At 47.1% G+C, this 22139-nt stretch overlaps 1 protein-coding gene across 1 annotated transcript in view; it reads right to left on the bottom strand.

Moving 5' to 3' along the window:
- Positions 1–22139, bottom strand: part of GAB2 (GRB2 associated binding protein 2) — a 181744-nt gene that overhangs the window by 60150 nt on the left and 99455 nt on the right. Inside the window, exon 2 of the mRNA XM_063127243.1 lies at positions 9896–10196. Within this exon, the coding sequence (XP_062983313.1) occupies positions 9896–10157 (262 nt within the window). The 5' untranslated portion in view covers positions 10158–10196. The remainder of the gene's footprint in view (positions 1–9895; positions 10197–22139) is intronic.

Genomic DNA, 22139 nt, shown 5'->3' with positions numbered 1-22139 from the left:
GGGCTCTATAAGATGTACCCGCCAGCAGTTTAGCTGCAGAACGTGTTAAAGCAGTCCTGTTGTGGTTTTTCTCTTCATTCTGAGTGGGGCCTTAGACATCTGCCCCAGCATTCTGCCTTAATGACACCACTGATATATCTGGACCAAAAACTGGATTTCCCAAAGGAGCTAGGCAGATGCCCCTGGGAATCCCATAAGCAGGGCATGCAGGCAACCGCCATTTTCCGCTGCTGCCCCCTGGCAACTGGCGTTCATTGGGTTACTCAGGAATGTAAAGGTACTGGTTCCCCTCTATTCAGCATTGGTTAGGCCTCATCTTGAGTATTGTGTCCAGTTCTGGGCTCCACACTTCAAGAAGGATGCACACAAGCTGGAGCGTGTTCAGAGGAGGGCAATCAGGATGATCAGGGGTCTGGAAGCAAAGCCCTATGAGGAGAGACTGAAAGAACTGGGCATGTTTAGCCTGGAGAAGAGAAGAGAAGATTGAGGGGAGACATGATAGCACTCTTCAAATACTTGAAAGGCTGTCACAGAGGAGTGCCATGATATCTTCTTGATCATCTCAGAGTGCAGGACACGGACTAATGGGCTCAAGTGACAGGAAGCCAGATTCCGGTTGGACATCAGGAAAAACTTCCTGACTGTTAGAGCAGTACGACAATGGAACCTGTTACCTAGGGAGGTCGTGGGCTCTCCGAGAGGCCTTCAAGATTCAGCTGGACAGCCGTCTGTCCAGGATGCTTTAAGGTGGATTCTTGATTTGAGCAGGGGTTTGGACTCGATGGCCTTCCAACTCAACTATTCTATGATCTAAGGTAGTGCCCATTGCCACATGTTGAGGCAGCTAATTCAGTACCGTTTGTCTATCTGAGTCCCCCTCTAATCAGTTTCGTCAGATGATCTCAAGTTCTAGGAACCCCAAGTACTAGAACCCCTTGGGGTCATCCGATGAAGCTGAATGGGGGAGATTCAGGAGTGATAAAAGGAAGGACGTCTTCACACAGTGCAGAATTAAACGATGGAATTTGCTTCCACAGGACGTAGCGATAGTAGGAATGCCGGAGCAATTCGTCTGGGAGGTGAAGTTTTCTGAGCTTTTTAGGCTCTCGGGCCCCCGGACTTCAACTCGCTAACCGGTGAACTGGCCTGACGTGCTCTGTATAAGTCAAGCCAGCTTGCAGATTTCCAGTTTGTCAGATTTTGTGTTTTTTTCCTTAGATTGCCATTTACGCAAATTTGGAGGGGCAGGAGAAGAGAAATTTTCTGAATTTTGGGAGAGAAAAAAACGCAGCTCAATTTGCTAAGTGATAACCACTAATTTCGATGGCTTTAAATGGCGATTGGACAAATTCATGGAGGATAAGGCTAACAATGGCTATTAGTCCTGATGGCTATATGCCCCTGGCAGGGGCCCCTATAGCCCCTTCCAAAGGAGGTGAGGCAGGTGGCTACCAGGAGGAGGGCCTTCTCTGCTGTGGCACCCCGGCTGTGGAATGAGCTCCCTAAGGAGGTTCGCTTGGCACCTACATTATATTCTTTTAGACGCCAGGTGAAGACCTTTTTATTCTCCCAGCATTTTAACAGTCTATAAATACATTTTAACTTGGTGTTTCACATTTGTAATTTTGCATTGCTGCTGTTTTTATCTGGTTGAGCTTTTATATTGTATTTTATAGTACGGTTTTATACTGTTGTTTTATACTTTGAATGTTTTTAATTTTTGTGAACCGCCCAGAGAGCTCCGGCTATTGGGCGGTATAGAAATGTAATAAAATAAATAAATAAATAAATAAATGAATGAATGCTGCCTCCAGGATCAGGGACTATGCAACTCTGCATACCCATTGCTGGGGAACATGAGGGTGTTGTTGTATTCATGTTGTGTTTGTGGGCTTCCCACAGGCAGCTGGTTGGCCGCTGTGTGAACAGAACGTTGGCCTAAATGGGCCTTTGGTCTGATCCAGCAAGACTCTTCTTATGTTCTTTTTAAAGACTTATCTCGGAAATTCTGATTATAGCTCTGAAAGTCAGGCAGTGTTATCTTACCGCAGAGCAGCGAGATGTCAAAACCCAGAACATTGGGGCAGAACTTTGTCTTTGGTCAACTGGATGAGGAGGCGGGAGAATCCTTCTCGTTCCGTCAAACTATCTTGTTTCCTTTATGACTCATCAGACCAAGAGGGAAAACTGCCGTTAGATGGATAGATCCCATTTGGCTAACGGATTTCTAAATCCCAGCTGAATGTTTTGGGCTTCAAGGATGAATTCATGGGTGTGGTGAAGCATCTCTTAAGTCAGATAACACAAAGCGGTACCGCAAACTGTATTTATTACTCAAACAGTATTAGAAACTAACAAAATTTTGCAACGATGAAACGAGCAAGACACATCACTGCATATAATACAATTTGGATGGTTAAAAGCATGATAGAAATAATGGCTAGCATTTTCCTTATTAAAATTAAAGTTTAAGTTCTTATACCTCTTAACCAACAAAACACGTTTCATTGAGATTTTCATAGAATCATAGAATAGCAGAGTTGGAAGGGGCCTACAAGGCCATCGAGTGCAACCCCCTGCTCAATGCAGGAATCCACCCTAAAGCATCCCTGACAGATGGTTGTCCAGCTGCCTCTTGAAGGCCTCCAGTGTGGGAGAGCCCACAACCTCCCTAGGTAACTGATTCCATTGCCGTACTGCTCTAACAGTCAGGAAGTTTTTCCTGATGTCCAGCTGGAATCTGGCTTCCTGTAACTTGAGCCTGTTATTCCGTGTCATTTATCTATTTGGCCACCATGGCTGGCAGACCTTAGGGTTATCATGTTGGCTTTCTCCTAGGATTTCTCTGCTCACCCATGTCAAAACCTTACTACCGTATTTCTTCGATTCTAAGACACACTTTTTCCCTTAAATAAACAGCTCTAAAAATGGACTGCGTCTTAGAATCGATGGCATCTTAGAATCGAAGCAATACAGTAAGGGGAAAAGAGGAAGCTCCTGCAGCAGCCTCGAGCCATGTGAGCGAGGAGGAGCTGGGAGGGTAAGTGCCTGGTTTTTTGTTAGGCAAATTTATTCGTAAGTCCCATCGATTTCCATGGGACTTACTCGCGTGTCGTCGTCCCCTGGTGCACAGACAAGTAAAGAGCGGGACTGGAGAGTTAAGCGTTTTAGCTCCTTAATCACGTCTTCTCCTCTCTCTCCCCGCCCGAAAATATTGTTTACTCTTTGTTTCAATGCCCCCCCTTCTTCCCGCGCAAACGGTGGTTTCTTCTCTCACAGAGGGAAAAAAGAAAAGGACACAACCATCAGAAGAAAGCACGGAGGGGGGGGACCTTGGCTGGGAGGTGAGGGAAGTATTTCTTTGATTCTAAGGCCACAGCTAGACCTAAAGTTTATCCTGGGATCATCCAGGGTTCGCCCCTGCCTGAGCACTGGATCCCCTGTGTGTCACCTAGATGAACAGGTTTGACCCCTGGACGATCCAGGGATAAACCTTAGGTCTAGCTATGACCTAAGATGCCCTTTTTCCCCAAATAAACATCTTTAAAAATGGGGTGCGTCTTAGAATCGATGGCGTCTTAGAATCGAAGAAATGCGGTATTTATAACGTTCTACCTAATGTTATATCCAGGACCCATGTTTAGGCAGAAGCTCCTGTTTGCGTCAAGCTTCTATCTAATGTTAGAAGTTTGGTTCAAACAGGAGCTTCCGCCCTAAACATGGGTCCTGCATATAACCTCAGGAAGGCTTCTCCCTAATGCAGTCACAGCTAACTCTAAAGCCACCGATTTGGATGGCTTTAAAAGGGACAAATCCATGGAGAAGAAGGCTAATACTGATGGCGATATGCTACCTCCAGTGTCAGAGGCAGGATTCCTATGCACACCAGGTCCTGGACTAGATGTTTTATAGACATTTGTTCTGAACCAGCATGGCTGTTCTTATGAGAGACGTATAAAGGCAATTGTGAGAGGGGGAAATGGGGGGGGAAGCGAGGGGTTAAGGTGCACAGAAGACTCAGAGCCTTTTCAGGGGTGGCACCCTGTTTGTGGAATGCTCTCCCCAGTCGCCTGGCGCCTACATTGTGGTCTTTTCGGCACCAGGTGAAAATCTTTTTACTCTCCCAGGCCTCTTAGGGCTCATCTACACCAATCAGGATATTCCACTATGAAAGAGGTATGAAAGTGGTATATAAAAGGCAGGAGCCACACTCCTGCTTTATAGCAGTATTGAAGTGCACTGCAGGATCTTCACTACTGCTTTATAGTGGTACCGAAGTACACTGACAACTGTTGGAGCCCATGACACATCTACACCAAGCAGGATATAGCACTAAGAAAGTGGTATGAAAGTGGTATATGTTATGTGTCAATGGGCCCCAACAGTTGTCAGTGCACTTCAATACCACTATAAAGCAGTAGTGTGGCTCCTGTCTTTTATATACCGCTTTCATACCACTTTCAAAGTGGAATATCCTGCTTGGTGTGGATGAGCCCTGCGTCCTTCAGTGTTAAAAGAAATTGTCTTACCGTGTTTTTGGAACTTTATACGGCTGCCGGCTTCTATTCTGGTCTTTACTTTGGTTTTATTCTTTTTTAGACTTTTAAAGGTTTTTATATTATGTTTTCTTTTCTGGTTGCATTTTGTAGTTTTAAGTTTTGTGAAATGGCCAGAGCGCTTTGACTTACGGGTGGTGCAGAAAATGTAATTAATCAATAAATAAGAAAATAAATAAAAGGTCTCCCCCAGGCCTAAACATCCAAAGTGTCTATAAGACAGCCGCGAGGCCTCTGGAGGTTCAGACCTTGGCCTTTTCTGTAACGTTTAAAGAGCTTAGGAATCGTCGATTTCCAAACCGAGACGTTTCCTCTCCTTAACGCATCTGGGCACATCTGCTGAGTGTGCGGCCATCAAGCATCGTAGCTTTTCGCTGGACTGGGGTCAGAAGAAATCGGACTTGGCAGGTGAACCGCTTCATGTCCCCGAGCACGAAGCCAGTGTGAGTTCAGCTCCCACAAGCCTCTCCGCCTTCTTCTCCACTTGTCTGCGGCTGAGGTCACTCGGTTGGGGAAGGTGGGTGGGGCAGAAAGGGCTCCTTCAGGGAGAAGGGGGGGAACTCTTGGAGGCTTTCCACATCAAACAATCCCTCTCCTCCATCCATGACACCTTTGTTCGTAGCTTGTTGTCCGCGGCGCTCCTGATGACGATAGCCAGGCACCTATTGCTCTTGGAAGTCCTGTATCAGTTCTGCCGAACTCCATGCTGGAAGGGTTGTTTTGCTAACAGGGATGCAGACTGGAATCTGACACGCTCGCTGATAAATGCCAAGCCCGAACTGAGTTCCATCTGGTCTGCTCTCTATAAAGCCATCAAACTTAGAGCCCTCAGCAAGGTACAATCTTGTTCAGAACAGAACAACTTATTCCTGGCCCATTCTCGGTTCATGCAGTAAGAAACACACCACACCCATTCACCTCATGGGAGCCGGATATCATTCGTAGTTATGCAGAACCGTTAGTTAGCATACGTGCCACTGTCCTGAGTATATTTTATTTATTTATTTACTTATTACATTTATATCCCACCTTTTTTCTTCCTTAACGACCCCAAGACGCCATACAAAATCCTCCTCTCCATTTCATACTCACAACAACAACCCTGTGAGGGAGGCTGGGTTGAGAGCCTGTGACTGGCCCAAAGTCACCCAGTGGGTTTCCATGGCTGAATGGGAAATCGAACCTGGATCTCCAACACTCTAGCCACTAGACCACACTGGCTCTGAAGCTCTTTTTCAATAGGATAACAGTTTGCCTTTCTTCATTGTTGTGGATGGACAACTGATAAGTGTCCAGTGACTTTAACTAAAGGACCTGAATGACCAGCTATGCTTTCTTGCTAACCTGGAATCCCTCTCTAGCCTTTGGAATGAAATGCCCCACAGAGCTTTTGAGGGCAATCACCCCCCTGCAGAGCAAAGGAGGTGGGCAGACGCCGTTTGAAGCCAGTTTTGTGGTTTAAATTTAGGGAGCTTGAAAGAAAGAGAGAGAGAGAGAGAGAGAGAGAGAGAGAGAGAGAGAGGCCTAGGGCCTTCCTAGACGAGGCCTTAGCGCGCCTTCTGTCCCGGCTTCCCTGCTGTGCGTCCAGATGACGCACAGGGGAATCCGGAGACAGGCCGCGCTGAGGCCTTCTCCAACGCGCCATAAGCGAATTCGCTTATGGTGCGCCTTTTCCCCAGCTCCGGCCTGAGGCCGGAGCTGGGGAAGGTCTAGGGACTTCCGTGGCTTTTTGCGGCTAATCGCTTACTCACGAGTAGCCACAAAAAGCCGCGGACTGGCCACAGCGCTGAGCGCTGTGCCCATCGGCCGGGGAGATCCCGGGAGGGAAAAGGAGGGGAGACGACACAGGACACACACACACACACACACACACGCACGGAGGGAAAAGGAGGGGAGATGACACAGGACACACGCACGGAGGGAAAAGGAGGGGAGATGACACAGGACACACGCACGGAGGGAAAAGGAGGGGAGATGACACAGGACACACGCACACACACACACACGCACGGAGGGAAAAGGAGGGGAGATGACACAGGACACACGCACGGAGGGAAAAGGAGGGGAGATGACACAGGACACACGCACACACACACACACGCACGGAGGGAAAAGGAGGGGAGATGACACAGGACACACGCACGGAGGGAAAAGGAGGGGAGATGACACAGGACACACGCACACACACACACACGCACGGAGGGAAAAGGAGGGGAGATGACACAGGACACACGCACGGAGGGAAAAGGAGGGGAGATGACACAGGACACACGCACGGAGGGAAAAGGAGGGGAGACGACACACGGGACATGGAGGGAGAGAAAGATCAGGAAGGGATCAGGAGCGGATGGGGGGGGGGTTAACTAATAAAAAACCCTTACCTTCTCCGCAGTCTTCGGGCGCACGTGGCCCCTTTAAACTTTTTTAAAAATGGCCGGCGCTGCAGGGCTTCCGTCGTCCCTGCGCGTTGTGCGTCTAGGAGGCTGGGCGGCGCGCGTTAAAGTTTGCACGCCGTCGCCCCGCCTCCCTGCCGGCTTATCCCGGCAGGTCTAGCAAGGCCCCCAATCTACACCAAGCAGGATATTGCACTATGAAAGCAGTGTATATAAAAGGCAGGAGCCACACCAAGCAGGATATAGTGGTATGAAAGGGGTATATGGTATGTGTCAATGGGCCCCAAATGTTGTTAGTGCACTTCAATACCGCTATAAAGCAGTAGTGTGGCTCCTGCCTTTTATATACTGCTTTCATACTACTTTCATAGTGGAATATCCTGCTTGGTGTAGATGAGCCCAGAGAGAGAGAGAGAGTTTAAGGACTGTGAATTGGCTGGAGGTGAAGCACTCTGAGGGTGGAGAACTCCCTCCAAGAATTTGATGCAGAATTACCAGCCATACCATCTGCGTGTAGGTGTATCCTCCCTTACACTATGCTCTGCTGGTAACCCACTTTCCTATGCAAGGATATAGAAAGCTATTCAGAATGTTAAACTTAAACAACAACAACAACAACAACAACAACAACAACTCCAAAGGCAAAACAACACTTCGATTATCACAGCATTAATACCAAAATGTTACCAAAACTACAGCAAACAAAAATAAGTATCTTATATAATATGGTACTGTAAGGTTTATTACTCGAGATCCACCACACCGGTTTTGCTCATCTTTGTGTTAAACTGAAACTTGAGCAGGGTAGATGTGCAGAAAATTTAGTAACTTCAAAAAAATTGAAAACTCAAACTTTAATAGCAATTAATTTCCTCTGAGCCAAACAAGCAGGGCAGCCCCTCTGCCAGCAGGTGTCGTGATTCCAAGTCCTCCTGCCAAGATGTGACTCCATAAAGAGGTCTGCCATGCAATTCATAAAGCTTTATTCAGTAAATAGAAGTCCCTTCGCACCTGAAGGGAATGTGAAGACTAGGAGCTATCCTCTAAGCTCAATTAGCCTAACAAAGCAAGGCAGCTGCCGATCAATTGAATGGACAGTTTCCCTGCAGTGCCCAACACACTTTTACTGAATCTCTCCTCCAGGGAGGGTCTTCAAGGTGAAACATTTGCTGAGTGTACCCCTTAGCAGACCGCCTCCTATTTCCCCTCAGCTCTGTCCACTTGACCATGCGGTGGACTATGGGGTCTGTCAACTTCAATGTTCCCTATCCTTCCAACTAAGGGCCTTGCTAGACCAGGCCTTAGCGTGCCTTCCAACCCGGTTTCCCTGCTGTGCGTCCAGATGACGCACAGGGGAATCCGGCGGCAGGCCGCAGTGAGGCCTGGTCTAGCACGCCATAAGCAAAGTCACTTATGGCGCGCTTTTTCCCCAGCTCCGGCCTCAGGCCGGGGCTGGGGGAAGTGTGGAGACTTCCGCAGCTTTACACGGCTCCTTGCTTACTCGCGAGGAGCCGCGAAAAGCCGCGGACCGGCCTGGTACAGCGCTCGTATGAGCGCTGTGCCCATCGGCCCGGGGGCGGGGGGGAAAGAGAGGGGAGGGGGGAGGATGGCAGGGTGGGTGGCAAGGGGGGGCGGGTGACAGAGGGAGCGGCAGCGGCGGCGCGTGGCGCTCCCTCTGTCACCCGCCCCCCCCCCTTGCCACCCACCCTGCCATCCTCCCCCCCCCGTTTTTTTTTAAAAAAACCTTACCTTCCCGGTGTCTTCGGGCCACCCGCGGCCCCTTTAAACAACAAAAAAATGGCGGACGCCGCAGGGCTTCCGTCCTCCCTGCGGCTCCGCCGTCTGGAAGTGTGGGGGAGACGCGCTAACGTTAGCGCGCCTCAGCCCCGCCTCCCTGCCGGCATAAGCCGGCACGTCTAGCAAAGCCCTAAGACTGAATTCCTGGCAGGTGTGTGTATGATCTCTGAGCCTGGGCTTCCTGTCCGATAAGCTCCTGGGAAGATTCCTCCTTGACTCCTGGAGAATCTTGGAAAATATCCTTCCCCCATTCCTGTTTTAAGTGGTGTACATCTCCTTCTTTTTCTTCTTTAGTCTCCGACTGAAGCTCTGAAACCTGTCACCCAACTAGGGAGAATGATCCTGATCCTGACAGTGATCACTGCCTGATCCTGACAGTGCAGAGCTGATGACAGACAGACCTGCAAAGGCGGGACCAAGGCCCAGCCACACAGTTAAGCTGCCATCCCCAGCAGGGAAGGGAAAGGGGTTTGGAAGTGGCAAATTGCAGCACATGAGGGAGGAACACATTTTGGAGAGGGATTCACTATGCATGAGCCACGAATGATGAGGATTCATTTAAATTTGAGGCAAACCAGCCCAATTCTTTTCTCATCCAAATCATCTCAGATAAAATCAATTGTTCTGTTATTTTGCACCCGGCAAGAGATAATTTCAAACCAATGTGTAAAAAAAAGTTTGGTTTCTAGGTTTAATTGCCATGCAGGTGAAGATTTGGGTGGGGAGGTTGTGTGCTGTACCATGCGGGAGGAGAAGGTTAACCTTTCCCTCTCTAGTTGCAATCTCCCTTACAAATTGCTCCCTGCATGACAATTAAGCTGAGAAAAAAAACCTTTCAATTGGCACTAACAGACAGTCAGGGCTCTGTGGAATAGATCCAGGGCCCCTTGAAATAGACCCAGGGCCCGTACCCCGTGCGTCCATGCAGAGCAACACTCCTGCCCATTACCTTTCTAATGAGGTCCACTCTCATCCCGTAAGAAGCATTTCAAGTTCTCCCCCCCAGAAGTTTTTAACTTCTGCATGTAATGGACAAACTTTTTCATCTGTGCTTACTGGTTATAGATTTATTGCTCGCCCCCCTACCCCTGGCAAAAAAAGTTTGGCTCTCTTTTGATGCATACTCCAGCCATGAAACTTTGGCTGTACCTGTATTCTCTTCCGATTGGTTGAATCCGCAGATCTGGCAAATGCTGCGAACCCACTTGTTCATGTCGTCCTCCGTTTCAGCAACAAGATAGAAGGTCCTTTCGCTGGTCTTAATGTCAAAGACATAACTGTCCTGCAGTTCCTTCTTGTTGAAGGTTAAGCCGGCATCCACTTGCTCACAGAAGTTGAGGTTGATCACACGCAACGGCTTCTTGGAATGGTCGTTCTTGTAATACTCCAGCACATCTGGGTCTCCACTCATGCGGCCACTGCGAAGGATGAACCATCGTTTCTTCCATGCCTAGAAAATGAGAGAGAAAAGTTGAACTCTGGGAAACAAAGGAAGTTGCCTTATACCAGGTCAGATCAGGGCTATTTATTTTATTTATTTATTTATTTATTACATTTTTATACCGCCCAATAGCCGAAGCTCTCTGGGCGGTTCACAAAAATTAAAACCATTAAAAACATAATAAAACATCCAACAATCTAAAAACCCAAATACAAAATACAATATAAAAAGCACAACCAGGATTAAAACCACACAGCAGAAATTGATATAGGATTAAAATACAGAATTAAAACAGCAAAGTTTAAATTTAGGTGTTAAAATACTGAGAAAATAAAAAGGTCTTCAGCTGGCGACAAAAAGAATACAGTGTAGGCGCCAGGCGGACCTCTCTGGGGAGCTCATTCCACAGCCGGGGTGCCACAGCGGAGAAAGCCCTCCTCCTAGTAGCCACCTGCCTCACTTCATTGGCAGGGGCTCACAGAGAAGGACCCCTGTGGATGATCTTAATGTCCAGGCAGGTACATATGGGAGGAGGCGTTCCTTCAAATAACCTGGCCCCAAGCTGTTTAGGGCTTTGTATGTTAGTACCAGCACTTTGAATCAGGCCCAGACCTGGACTGGCAGCCAATGAAGTTGTAAAAGGACTGGCGTGATGTGATCTCGCCGGCCAGTCGCTGTTAGTAAACGGGCTGCCCTGTTTTGTACCAGCTGAAGTTTCTGGACCGTTTTCATAGAATCATAGAATAGCAGAGTTGGAAGCCCCACGTATAACACATTGCAATAATCCAAACGAGAGGTTATCAGAGCATGGATCACTGTAGCTAGGCTATCTCTGTCCAGATAAGGGCGTAGTTGGTATATCAGCCTAAGCTGATAAAAGGTGCTCTTTGCCACTGAGTTCACCTGTGCCTCAAGTGACAGTTCTGGATCCAAGAGCACCCCCAAACTACGGACCCGATCCTTTAGGGAGAGTGCAACCCCGTCCAGGACAGGGCAAACATCATGATTGGGCAACTGCCAAGGGTATCAATACAGCAGGGGGCCACTGATAGGAAGTCCCTGGACTTGCTCCTCCCCTTCACCATTGCTGAAGATATTCACCTTCATAGAATCATAGAATAGCAGAGTTGGAAGGGGCCTACAAGGCCATCGAGTCCAACCCCCTGCTCAATGCAGGAATCCACCCTAAAGCATCCCTGACAGATGGTTGTCCAGCTGCCTCTTGAATGCCTCTAGTGTGGGAGAGCCCACCACCTCCCTAGGTAACTGATTCCATTGTCCTACTGCTCTAACAGTCAGGAAGTTTTTCCTGATGTCCAGCTGGAATCTGGCTTCCTTTAACTTGAGCCCGTTATTCCGTGTCCTGCACTCTGGGAGGATCGAGAAGAGATCCTGGCCCTCCTCTGTGTGACAACCTTTTAAGGATTTGAAGAGTGCTATGATCCCCTTGATCCCCCACGGAAGACCTACCGTAATTGTTCAAAACATGTTTTGGTTTAGCCCTATTTAGATTAAATAATTTGTCTCTTGCAACTGTTCAGATTTCTGCGGAGGGTTAGTCCTGCAAATAGAAATATCAGGTGGCAGATTTTGAGTGCCACAGAGCGGGAGACATATGAACTAGGAGACACGGTCCACGAAAAAGTTCTTCTGCGAAAGAAATGAACAGGGCCTGAACAAGAAGATGCTTTTTTTGAGAGAGAGAGAGAGAGAGAGAGAGCAGGATGGAATTGCTGCCTCATGCAACAAAATCTTGTGGACGGGCCTTGAACTAGCTGGAAGCAACCTTGAATGGGCAATGAATGCAGACTTGTGATTTATGAGCATTGTCAGCATGCTACGATCCAGGACGACAAAGGGCTTTGCCAATGCTTGATCTGGGGAAACATTTATTTAGCACTCTTGTATCCCACAACTCCTTCCAAATCCCCCCTTCCCCCGGGGCAGAATACACTAAAGTTGGTGCCAGGGTGGATAAAAATCAATGATTTTAAAAAAGTCTTTTTTTTTAATTTAAATTGGATTTTTTTTTATTTAAATCGGATTTTTTTCTTAATAAAATGCTTTTTGAAGAAAAATCTATCTAAAGATCGTTTTCTATTTAAGATACATTATAGTCCAAAGGTTATTCATCATGAAATAAGGATTCGTTTTTAATTATGTAGTATGAGGCTGTATATTCATGCCATGTCCAAATTTTTGGGTAAATGAATTCCATTAATCCATTCACAATGTCATGCTCTTCCAGAGGTTTCTGTAAGGTTATTGGGCAATTTTTCTATCTAGAACAACGGTCCCCAACCTTTTTGGCACCAGGGACTGGTTTCGTGGAAGAAAATTTTTCCACGGACTGGGGGGGTTGGGTTGGGTTGAGGAGATGGTTTTGGGAAGCCCCCCCACCCCCTCCAGCATCCTGGCTTTGCTTCGGCTGGCGCCCAGCCGAAGCGAAGGCAGGACGCTGGGGCGGGCGGGTGGCTTCGGAACGGCATGCCCGGAAGTCGTTCTCCCAGAGAGCCACCGCCCCCACTCCAGTGTCCTGGCTTTGCTTCGGCTGGGCAGGTGAGATGGTGCACTGCGCCCAGGTACGCTAGGGTGGGTGTGGGTGGGTGAAAGCAGCTCACCTGCACGGCCCGGTTCCTAACAGGCCATGGACCCGGACCGGTCTGTGGCCCGGAGGTTGGGGACACCTGATCTAGAACATATTACCACAGATGCTTGGTATTACAGTTCTCAAAACTGTGAATTTGTGTCTGCAGAGATCACAATCCCATTGTTCCTTTGCAAATCTATGTACACAGAATCAACCCCTTGCCTCTTAAGTGCTAAGTTTCAAAAAATTCAATGAATAGAGTGCACTTTTTTTGGGGGGGGGGAAGGTCACATGATTGAATCAAGTCTTTCTGAGTAGTGATTTAAATCATGATTTAAATCAAATCCACCCTGGCTGGTGCTGTGTATAGCCTGAATTAAGAGGGGGGGAATTGTGCCCAGCCAAGTCGCTTTAGAGGGCCTGGAGGGGTTGAAAAGCAGGATGGAATATGCAACAATTCTAAAGTGAAACCTTTGCAATTTGTATAGAACATAGTGATGTTCTAGGTAGGACATGGATTGGGCCTGTTCAGACAACACGCTAAGCCATGGTTGGGCTGCTAACCCTTTTGCAGCAAACGGTTAGTGGGCGTATTTAAACCGTGGTTAAGTAGCCACCATGGTTAAGAACGGTTCACACAACACCATAAGCCATAACGTTTAGCTCAAAATGCTTAACCACCGTGGCTTAGCGTGTCGGCTGAACAGGGTCAATGAAGTACATACTCCTCGCCTCCTGAAATCCTACCACTGGGGCTTCTGAGAGTAGACCAGGCATTGCTCACATATACTTTTCAAACCTGTGTTGAAAGCCATTTTCTGTGGCAAGGCCACACTGCCTCAATGGTGGACGCCATGCTGGGTTCTGTGATATGCAAGCAAGGTGGCCCAAAACATTTTGCTGCCTGAGGCAAAGGACAAAATGGCGTCCCCTTCCATCCCATGTATAGATGCCAACTCGCTTAGCAGCAGGCTAGTTTAGGAGGTGCAGATTAGGTTCTCCTCCAAGAAGGTGGCTGGAGGGCTCAGGAAAAACGTCAGGGTAACTGCTACTGCTGCCACCTCCAGCATCTGCCACCTGAGGCCGTTGCCTCACTCTGCCTAATGAAAGGGCCGGCCCTATGTGCAAAGCATCAAGTCTGTAGCCTGGCAGCAGGAGAGGATTAGGAGGGCGATAGAAGGAACCAGCATTTCCCAGGGAACAACTTTCCTTTCTTCTCCCAACACATAATTAACTTAATTAAACGTTGATCCTCCATGTTCACAGGAAGTCTACCTGGGTAAGGTCAGATGTGGCCTCACTGCAGAGCATTGTAGGGCTCTCGAAGGCACCTGACAGCCCAGGGCAGGTATCATAGCAGTGCTTGGCCCTGTTAGGGCCTTGGCAGCTGTCTCAACTGGGCATGTCCCATCGCTGGACCTATCCTCTTTATCTGTGTGACACTTCAGAGTCGTTTCTGCTGGTGGACAATTCCCACACTTCTCCCATTATCCTCATAGCAAGCAATTTACAAGTCTATGAACGTTCTGCTGCCCTTAATAACATCTTTCTCTCTGCAGAGCAAAAACAAAACAAAACTGTTTTGTATGTAGGAAAGAGCGAACTGAGTGACGCTCCCTTTAAGGGCTGTTTCTCAGATCATGCGTCTCTCTGCCAAGAAGCGCATGTATTTGTTGAATACATATTGGCCGAGCTGCCAGAGACAGACAGCAGGGACCAGAGTTAGAATTTTAAAAGCGTGAAAAAATGCTGGCCTTTAATCATAGGTTGTCAAGAGAGAGCTGATGTGATCCATACAGCCCTCGAACACACAGCTGTCCCAGCTGAAGCTGTGCATTTCGGCCGGACGTCTCCCTTTGCGCATAATTTGAATACAGCAGTGCGCACCCCTTGCTAAAGTTCACACGACGTGAATGGATTCAAAGCCCTATCTTCTCCCCAGTTTCCAAGCGTCCCAGGCTTGGTTTGCTTAACTTATTTTCTGATTCTATTTATTTACACTGTTTGCCTACTACTTTTCTACCGCAACAGTCCCCAAAGCGGTTCTCAAGAACCATTAAAAACAACAGTCAATTAAAAACAACAGCTAATTCGCAATTGCAGCCGCAATTAAGCCAGAATGAACAGCAGATAAAACAGGCACGAGAGGGATGCTCCAAAATTGTCAGGTGACATCGGAAGAGGCACAACAAAATAATAGGCCTTCGCTCCACTCTAAAAGGGAGGGAGGATGCCAACATGACCTTTAGGGGCAGCCACCAAAAAGGCCCTGCTCCATTTTAATAACACTATAAAATCCTTATTTGATAGAACAGGGTTTGATAAACAGATCTTAACAACACGGAAGGGGGGAAGCCATATGAGAGGATTGAAAGAACCTCTTTTGTTCATAAGAATACTCCTCCTTGATCAAACCAAAAGTTCCTTTGTAACATCCTGCTTTTCACAGTGACCAGGGGAGATTCCTAGTGTTGTGATTCCTACCCCTCCCTCCGAGATAAAGAGGCCTGCCGTGCAATCCACAAAGCTTAATTAAGTAAATAGACATCTCTTCACACCTGAAGCAGGGCTGGTGCCAGACTATTTTGCGCCCTAGGCAAGGTGAGCTACTTTCACGCCCCCACTCCCCAAAAAATGCCAACTTTGATTTTTAAGAACATATGTTTCCTGGAAAAAATAAGAAGCGCAAAACTTGAAACTGCTAAATTTATTTTAAAGTGCAAGAAATACGTCATGCCAATTACAGCAAACAAATTGGAAAGGAACGTCTATGGGTCTAAAATGCATTATTTAATAGGAATATCACCTCCAAATCATCCCCCCCACACAACTCACACACACGTGCGCGCACACACACACTCCGCATCACTCCAAACAAACACACACATGAACACATGCATTCACTCAAAGATCCCATGCACCCCAACATTATCTCTCTCTGTCTACCTTCCGGGCACGTTCCGGAAGTCCGAACGTGGAACCGCCCCACCCCCACCCCCACTCCCTCCCCAGCATCCCTGGCTTTGCTTCGGCTGGGTGGGTGGGGGGCACCATCTCGCTTGCCCAAGCCCAGCTGGATCCTCAGGCCAGCTCGGCTCACAGCCAACGCGCATGAGTGCTGCGCTGTGCCCAGCGCCCCTCTTAGCTTGGCGCTCTAGGCGGCCGCCCAAGTGGCCTCTATGGTAGCACCGGCCCTGACCTGAAGGGAGTGTGGATGCTAGGAGCTATCCTTTAAGTTTAATTAACCGAACAAAGCAAGCCAGTTGTTTATCAACTAAACGGCAGGCTTTTACCGAACCTGTTCTTCAGGCAGGGTCTTTAAGTTAACCTAGAGGACCGCCTCCCACCTCCGCTTGCTTGACCCAGTGGGGGACTCTGGGATCTGTCCATTTCGATGTTCCCTCTCCATCCGACAAAGAGGGAGTTCACAGAGGTGGGGAGGATAATCTCTGTGACTGGGCCTCCTGTCCGATAAGCTCCTGAGAAGATTCCTTCTTGACTCCTGGAGAATTTTATCCCCTGCATTCTTGTCTGGGCTGATCTACTTCTCCTTCTTCGCAGAGTTTCATTTGCGATAGACACCATGGAAACCGGGCCTGATCCTGACACAGGAAAATCCATGACCATAGTATGAAGACAACAGGGCCTCCCCATGTTATTTGTCTCCAAAATTTGGCATTCATGGGTATATTATCTATGAACATGGATGTTCCATTTGGCTATTGTGACCTACAGCCATTGATAAGCCTTATCTGCTAGATGCTGGGTGTGTAATAAGGTCAATGCCTCATTGAGGCATGTGATGTGGGCATGTCCTGCAGTGGCTCCCTTTTAGTTTGAAGCCATTGCTTGTATAATTTCTCCGCCTTGTAAAAATCTCTGATAATAGCAGATTTACAAACGCTTTTAAATGACATCCCTGTGATCATAGAATCATAGAATAGTAGAGTTGGAAGGGGCCTATAAGGCCATCGAGTCCAACCCCCTGCTCAATGCAGGAATCCACCCTAAAGCATCCCTGACAGATGGCTGTCCAGCTGCCTCTTGAAGGCCTCTAGTGTGGGAGAGCCCACAACCTCCCTAGGTAACTGATTCCATTGTCCTACTGCTCTAACAGTCAGGAAGTTTTTCCTGGTGTCCAGCCGGAATCTGGCTTCCTTTAACTTGAGCCCATTATTCCGGGTCCTGCACTCTAGGATGATCAAGAAGAGATCCTGGCCCTCCTCTGTGTGACAACCTTTGAAGTATTTGAAGAGTGCTATCATGTCTCCCTTCAATCTTGATGTGGGGATTAACAGAGGCACAGCAAAAGTGGATACTGAAAAACTTTATATTTGCAAAGAGACTTATACTCCAAGCTTGGATGGAAAAATACCCATCATTCAATGGACTGAAGATCTCACTGTTCATGCTATATTTGAGCATATCTTCTACAACCATTGAAGTCACATGGATGCCTGTTTAGATATATGGATTGCTTATATTAATGTATGTATTTGAAAGCAAAGTGCTTAATTGTTCTTTCCCCATTTTTTCCCCTTTTCTATATAGAGTGAGGTTAATGATTAATGTATATTGATATGTTTTATGTAAAGACTAGTCTCTTCCGGCAAGCCTACCCAGATGAATTTTAAACCTCAGAATTTTTAGATGCTATGATTGTTATTTTAATATTGTGTTGGTTTTATATGCTCTTTTACCTAATTTTATGTATTATATTTTATTTAGTGTTGCTCCCCACCTCGATCCAGAGGAAGAGGCGGGTAATAAATACTATTATTGTTGTTGTTGTTGCTATTATTATTACTATTTTCATATTATTCCCCTCATTTTGCTTTGCTGTTGTTATTGTTGTTTTACAAATAAAAATATATTTTTAAAAAACATTGATAAGCCTTATCCTCAATCATTAATTCAGTTAATTTTTTTTTAAAAGCTACTTCCTGCTCAATCCTATGCATGTTTAGGCAGAAAAAAGTCCTACCTCTCCCGGCACGCCCCAGTTATGACTGGGGCATGCTAGGAGTTGTAGGGTTTCATCTCTGTCTAAACATGCATAGGATTGCATCGTTAATTGAATGGTCATTGCCACGCCATATAGAACTGGAGGATCATGATATCACACCATATAACAACTGGAGGATCATGACATCATCTAAAGTACCGGTAAATGACCCTGAGTAAGGAATGATAAGTGCCTTGTGTAAAAAAGGTCCTTATGTATCACAGGCAAGTAGGATTCAGAAAATGAAGTGTTTATTGCTCTTCATGCAGGTTGGAGGGAACTTCCAGAGTTCCTTACCCACCGATCTGAACCTCAGTAGCAAAATGCATGCAGTATAGACACTAAGCGAATAGACACCAGTTGCTGGGGAACATGGGTGGGAGGGTGCTGTTGCACCATGTCCTGCTTGTGGGTCCCTGGTTGACAGGTGGTAGGCCACTGTGTGAACCGAGTGTCAGACTAGACGGGCTCTTGGGACTCATCTCCACCAAGCAGGATATTGCACTATGAAAGCAGTATGAAAGTGATATATAAGAGGCAGGAGCCACACTGCTGCTTTATAGTGGTGAAGTGCACTGACAACTGTTTGGGCCCATGGACACGTATGTGACATGGGTTGTCATGGTAACAGAAGGAGGAGAAGAGAAGGGTGGGGCAGTTGGAAGGAGGAGGGAAGAGAGAAGGAAAAAAGGAGGAGGGAAAAAAAGGAAAGGAGGAAGGTTTTGGAGAGGTTTTGGGAAGACAAGGAAGAGAAGGCAGCGTTGGACAGAATGGCTGTAAAGAGCAGGGAATTGGGCAACCTGCCACAGTGAACAGCATTTCAGGAGCGGCATAAGAAGTTTATCAGGGCCCTGCACGAACAGCTAGACAGTTATTTAGGAGTTGAGATAACTCAGGGACTCACAGTGTGTTAATGGTTTGTTGTTGTCGTTTATTCGTTCATTCGCTTCCGACTCTTCGTGACTTCATGGACCAGCCCACGCCAGAGCTTTCTGTCGGCCGTTGCCACCCCCAGCTCCCCCAAGGTCAAGTCTGTCACCTCCAGAATATCATCCCTCCATCTTGCCCTTGGTCAGCTCCTCTTCCTTTTGCCTTCCACTTTCCCTAGCATCAGCCTCTTTTCCAGGGTATCCTGTCTTCTCATTATGTGGCCAAAGTACTTCAGTTTTGCCTTTAATACCATTCCTTCAAGTGAGCAGTCTGGCTTTATTTCCTGGAGTACAGGCTGGTTTGATCTTCTTGCAGTCCAAGGAACTTTCAGAATTTTCCTCCAACACCACAGTTCAAAAGCATCTATCTTCCTTTGCTCAGCTTAAAAAGAGGGGCTTCTGTGTTTGACTAAGTCCTGGTGCCTCACCCAGATTCCTTACTTATGGTCTCACATACCATATACTGCTTTCATAGGCCTTAGGTAGTCCTAAGGATTATCCCAGGCAAATGGAGGGGTCGACCCTGCCTGCTCCCTGTATTCCCTGTATGTCATTTGGATGTACAGGGATGATCCCGGGACGATCCCACGATATAGGCCTGGTCTAGCCATGGCCATAGTGTTATATCCTGCTTGATGTAGATGTGTCCATGGGCCCCAACAGTTGTCAGTGCACTTCAGTATCACTATAAAGCAGTAGTGGTTTTAGTTGTTTAGTTGTCCATGCTCTGGTAACCTCCAAGTTAGATTACTGCAATGCGCTCTACATAGGGCTGCCTTTGAAGATGGTTCAGAAGCTGCAGCTCGTGCAAAATGCAGCGGCCAGATTGATTTCAGGAACCAGAAGGTTTGACCGTATAACACCTGCTCTGGTCCGCTTGCACTGGCTGCCTGTATGTTTCCGAGCCCAATTCAAGGTGCTGGTTTTGACCTATAAAGCCTTACACGGCTTGGGACCACAATACCTGACGGAACGCCTCTCCCGACGTGAATATACCCAGTCACTACGTTCAACATCTAAGGTCCTCCTCCGGGTGCCTACTCTGAGAGAGGCTCGGAGTGTGGCAACGAGGGACAGGGCCTTTTCGGTGGTGGCCCCCCAGACTGTGGAACGATCTCCCTGACGAGGCTCGCCTGGCACCAACGCCACTATCTTTCCGGCGCCAGGTTAAGACTTTCCTCTTTGCCCAGGCATATGGTGGCACATCCTAATTACCCACATGTTTAGTTTTTAATTGGTTTTTAATGCTCTATGTGTGTATGTACTGTGTTTTAGAGTTTAAAATTTTGTATTCTTGTTTTTATCTCAATTTTAGAATTTCTGTAAACCGCCCAGAGAGCCCTGGCTATGGGAGCAGTATATAAGTATAATAAATAAATAAATAAATAGTGCAGCTCCTGCCTTTTATATACCGCTTTCATAGTGGAATATCCTGCTTGGTGTAGATGAGCCTTTGGTCTGATCTAGCACGGCTCTTCTTATGTTCTTATGCGGGAGAGCTGAGCCATAGGCCTCTATTGGCCTTTCACACTGGGGAGGAAGGGGTTAAAGAGCCCTTTGCCCACTTCTCGATTCGGGCAAAGAGGAGTCAGCAAGCAGAGCCCTTGTTGTTCGCTCTTCAGCCCTTGAATAAAATAAACTAAGCGTCTCCCAGGTTGCAAGTCCTCTGCAAAAGGATGGCATCACTGACGTGCGTGCTATATAATATAAGACTGACGCATTCCCTGTCCAGTGGGGGGTCACCTTCTTGCCACTTGTAATTTTCAATTACGACGAAGTGGCATTTTGTTCCACAAACCCGGCAAGGACCGACGCACAAAGGAAAAAAGCAGAGCTCAGCTTAGCTTGGCAAACACCCATCAAGTTAATTAGGGCGCCAAACTATTAACCAGCCGCCTTTTCAAAGCCGTGCCAAGCGTGACGCTGCATTTATCTTCTGCAAACAGATTTGATTTCTTTTTTGCGTGTGTGTGTGTGTGTGTGTGTGCCGGTGCCACGGCGCACAGCTGTTGGAAAGATGGAAACGGGCCAGATGTTCAGATGTGCTGAGCTTGGAACTGGTTCACCCAGCCATGAAGCCCACATGGATGGATTAGAATTCCGGTTTATAATCACAGATGCCTTGATGGGCATCTTGTCTCCTTTGAAGTGTAAAATTTCTTGCCTCCTCTCAAGTTGAGTGACTCTTGATACGTGCAGAGTCCCTTTCCTTTTCGTTATTCAGAAAAGGAACTACCTGTCCATGGCAGATACAATGGTCCTTTCTAATGGCCATGCTGGCAGGGGATGATGGGAGTTGCAGCCCAATAGACTTTTTCCTAAAGCTTTTAAAACTTGATTTTGTTCTGACTTTATACTGATAGTTTTACCCTACCCTGTGCCTGTTTGGTGCATTCTCTTCCCCTCCTTATTGCTTTATTATGATTTTATTAGAATGTAAGCCTATGCGGCAGGGTCTTGCTATTTACTGTTTTACTCTGTATAGCACCATGTACATTGATGGTGCTATATAAAATAATAATAATAATAATAATAATAATAATAATAATAATAATAATAATAATAATAATAATAATATAATACATCACCCGGCCTTCCAGGAGGGAGGGGAGAGGATCTTATTTATTTATTTAAAAAACGCACATCTCTATCCCGCCCTATATCATTAAGATCTCAGGGTGGTGTATAGATAAAAGCATACAGTATAAAACAATAAATATAGAATCACAGAATCATAGAATAGCAGAGTTGGAAGGGGCCTACAAGGCCATCGAGTCCAACCCCCTGCTCAATGCAGGAATCCACTCTAAAGCATCCCTGACAGATAGTTGTCCAGCTGCCTCTTGAAGGCCTCTAGGGTGGGAGAGCCCACAACCTCCCTAGGTAACTGGTTCCATTGTCGTACTGCTCTAACAGAACATTTTTCCTGATATCCAGCTGGAATCTGGCTTCCTTTAACTTGAGCCCGTTATTCCATGTCCTGCACTCTGGGAGGATCGAGAAGAGATCCTGGCCCTCCTCTGTGTGACAACCTTTTAAGTATTTGAAGAGTGCTATCATGTCTCCCCTCCATCTTCTCTTCTCCAGGCTAAACATGCCCAGTTCTTTCAGTCTCTCTTCATAGGGCTTTGTTTCCAGACCCCTGATCATCCTCATTGCCCTCCTCTGAACACGCTCCAGCTTGTCTGTGTCCTTCTTGAACTGTGGAGCCCAGAACTGGACGCAATACTCTAGATGAGGCCTAACCAGGGCCAAATGGAGCGGAACCAGTACCTCACGTGATACACAGCTAAAAACAAATTCCAACACGTCTGGAGGGCACCAGGTTGGAAAAGTCTGCAAAACTGGACGGTGCAATCTATCAACCTCTGCTGGTGAAGTTCTAAAAACTGCTGGCTGGCCACTCCTGGCAACATGCATGACTAGAC

Source organism: Elgaria multicarinata, chromosome 5, assembly GCF_023053635.1.
Source record: "Elgaria multicarinata webbii isolate HBS135686 ecotype San Diego chromosome 5, rElgMul1.1.pri, whole genome shotgun sequence".
Lineage (NCBI taxonomy): Eukaryota > Metazoa > Chordata > Lepidosauria > Squamata > Anguidae > Elgaria > Elgaria multicarinata.
The sequence above is the reverse complement of the archived record's forward strand: the minus strand, read 5'-3'. Positions and strand labels throughout refer to the sequence as shown.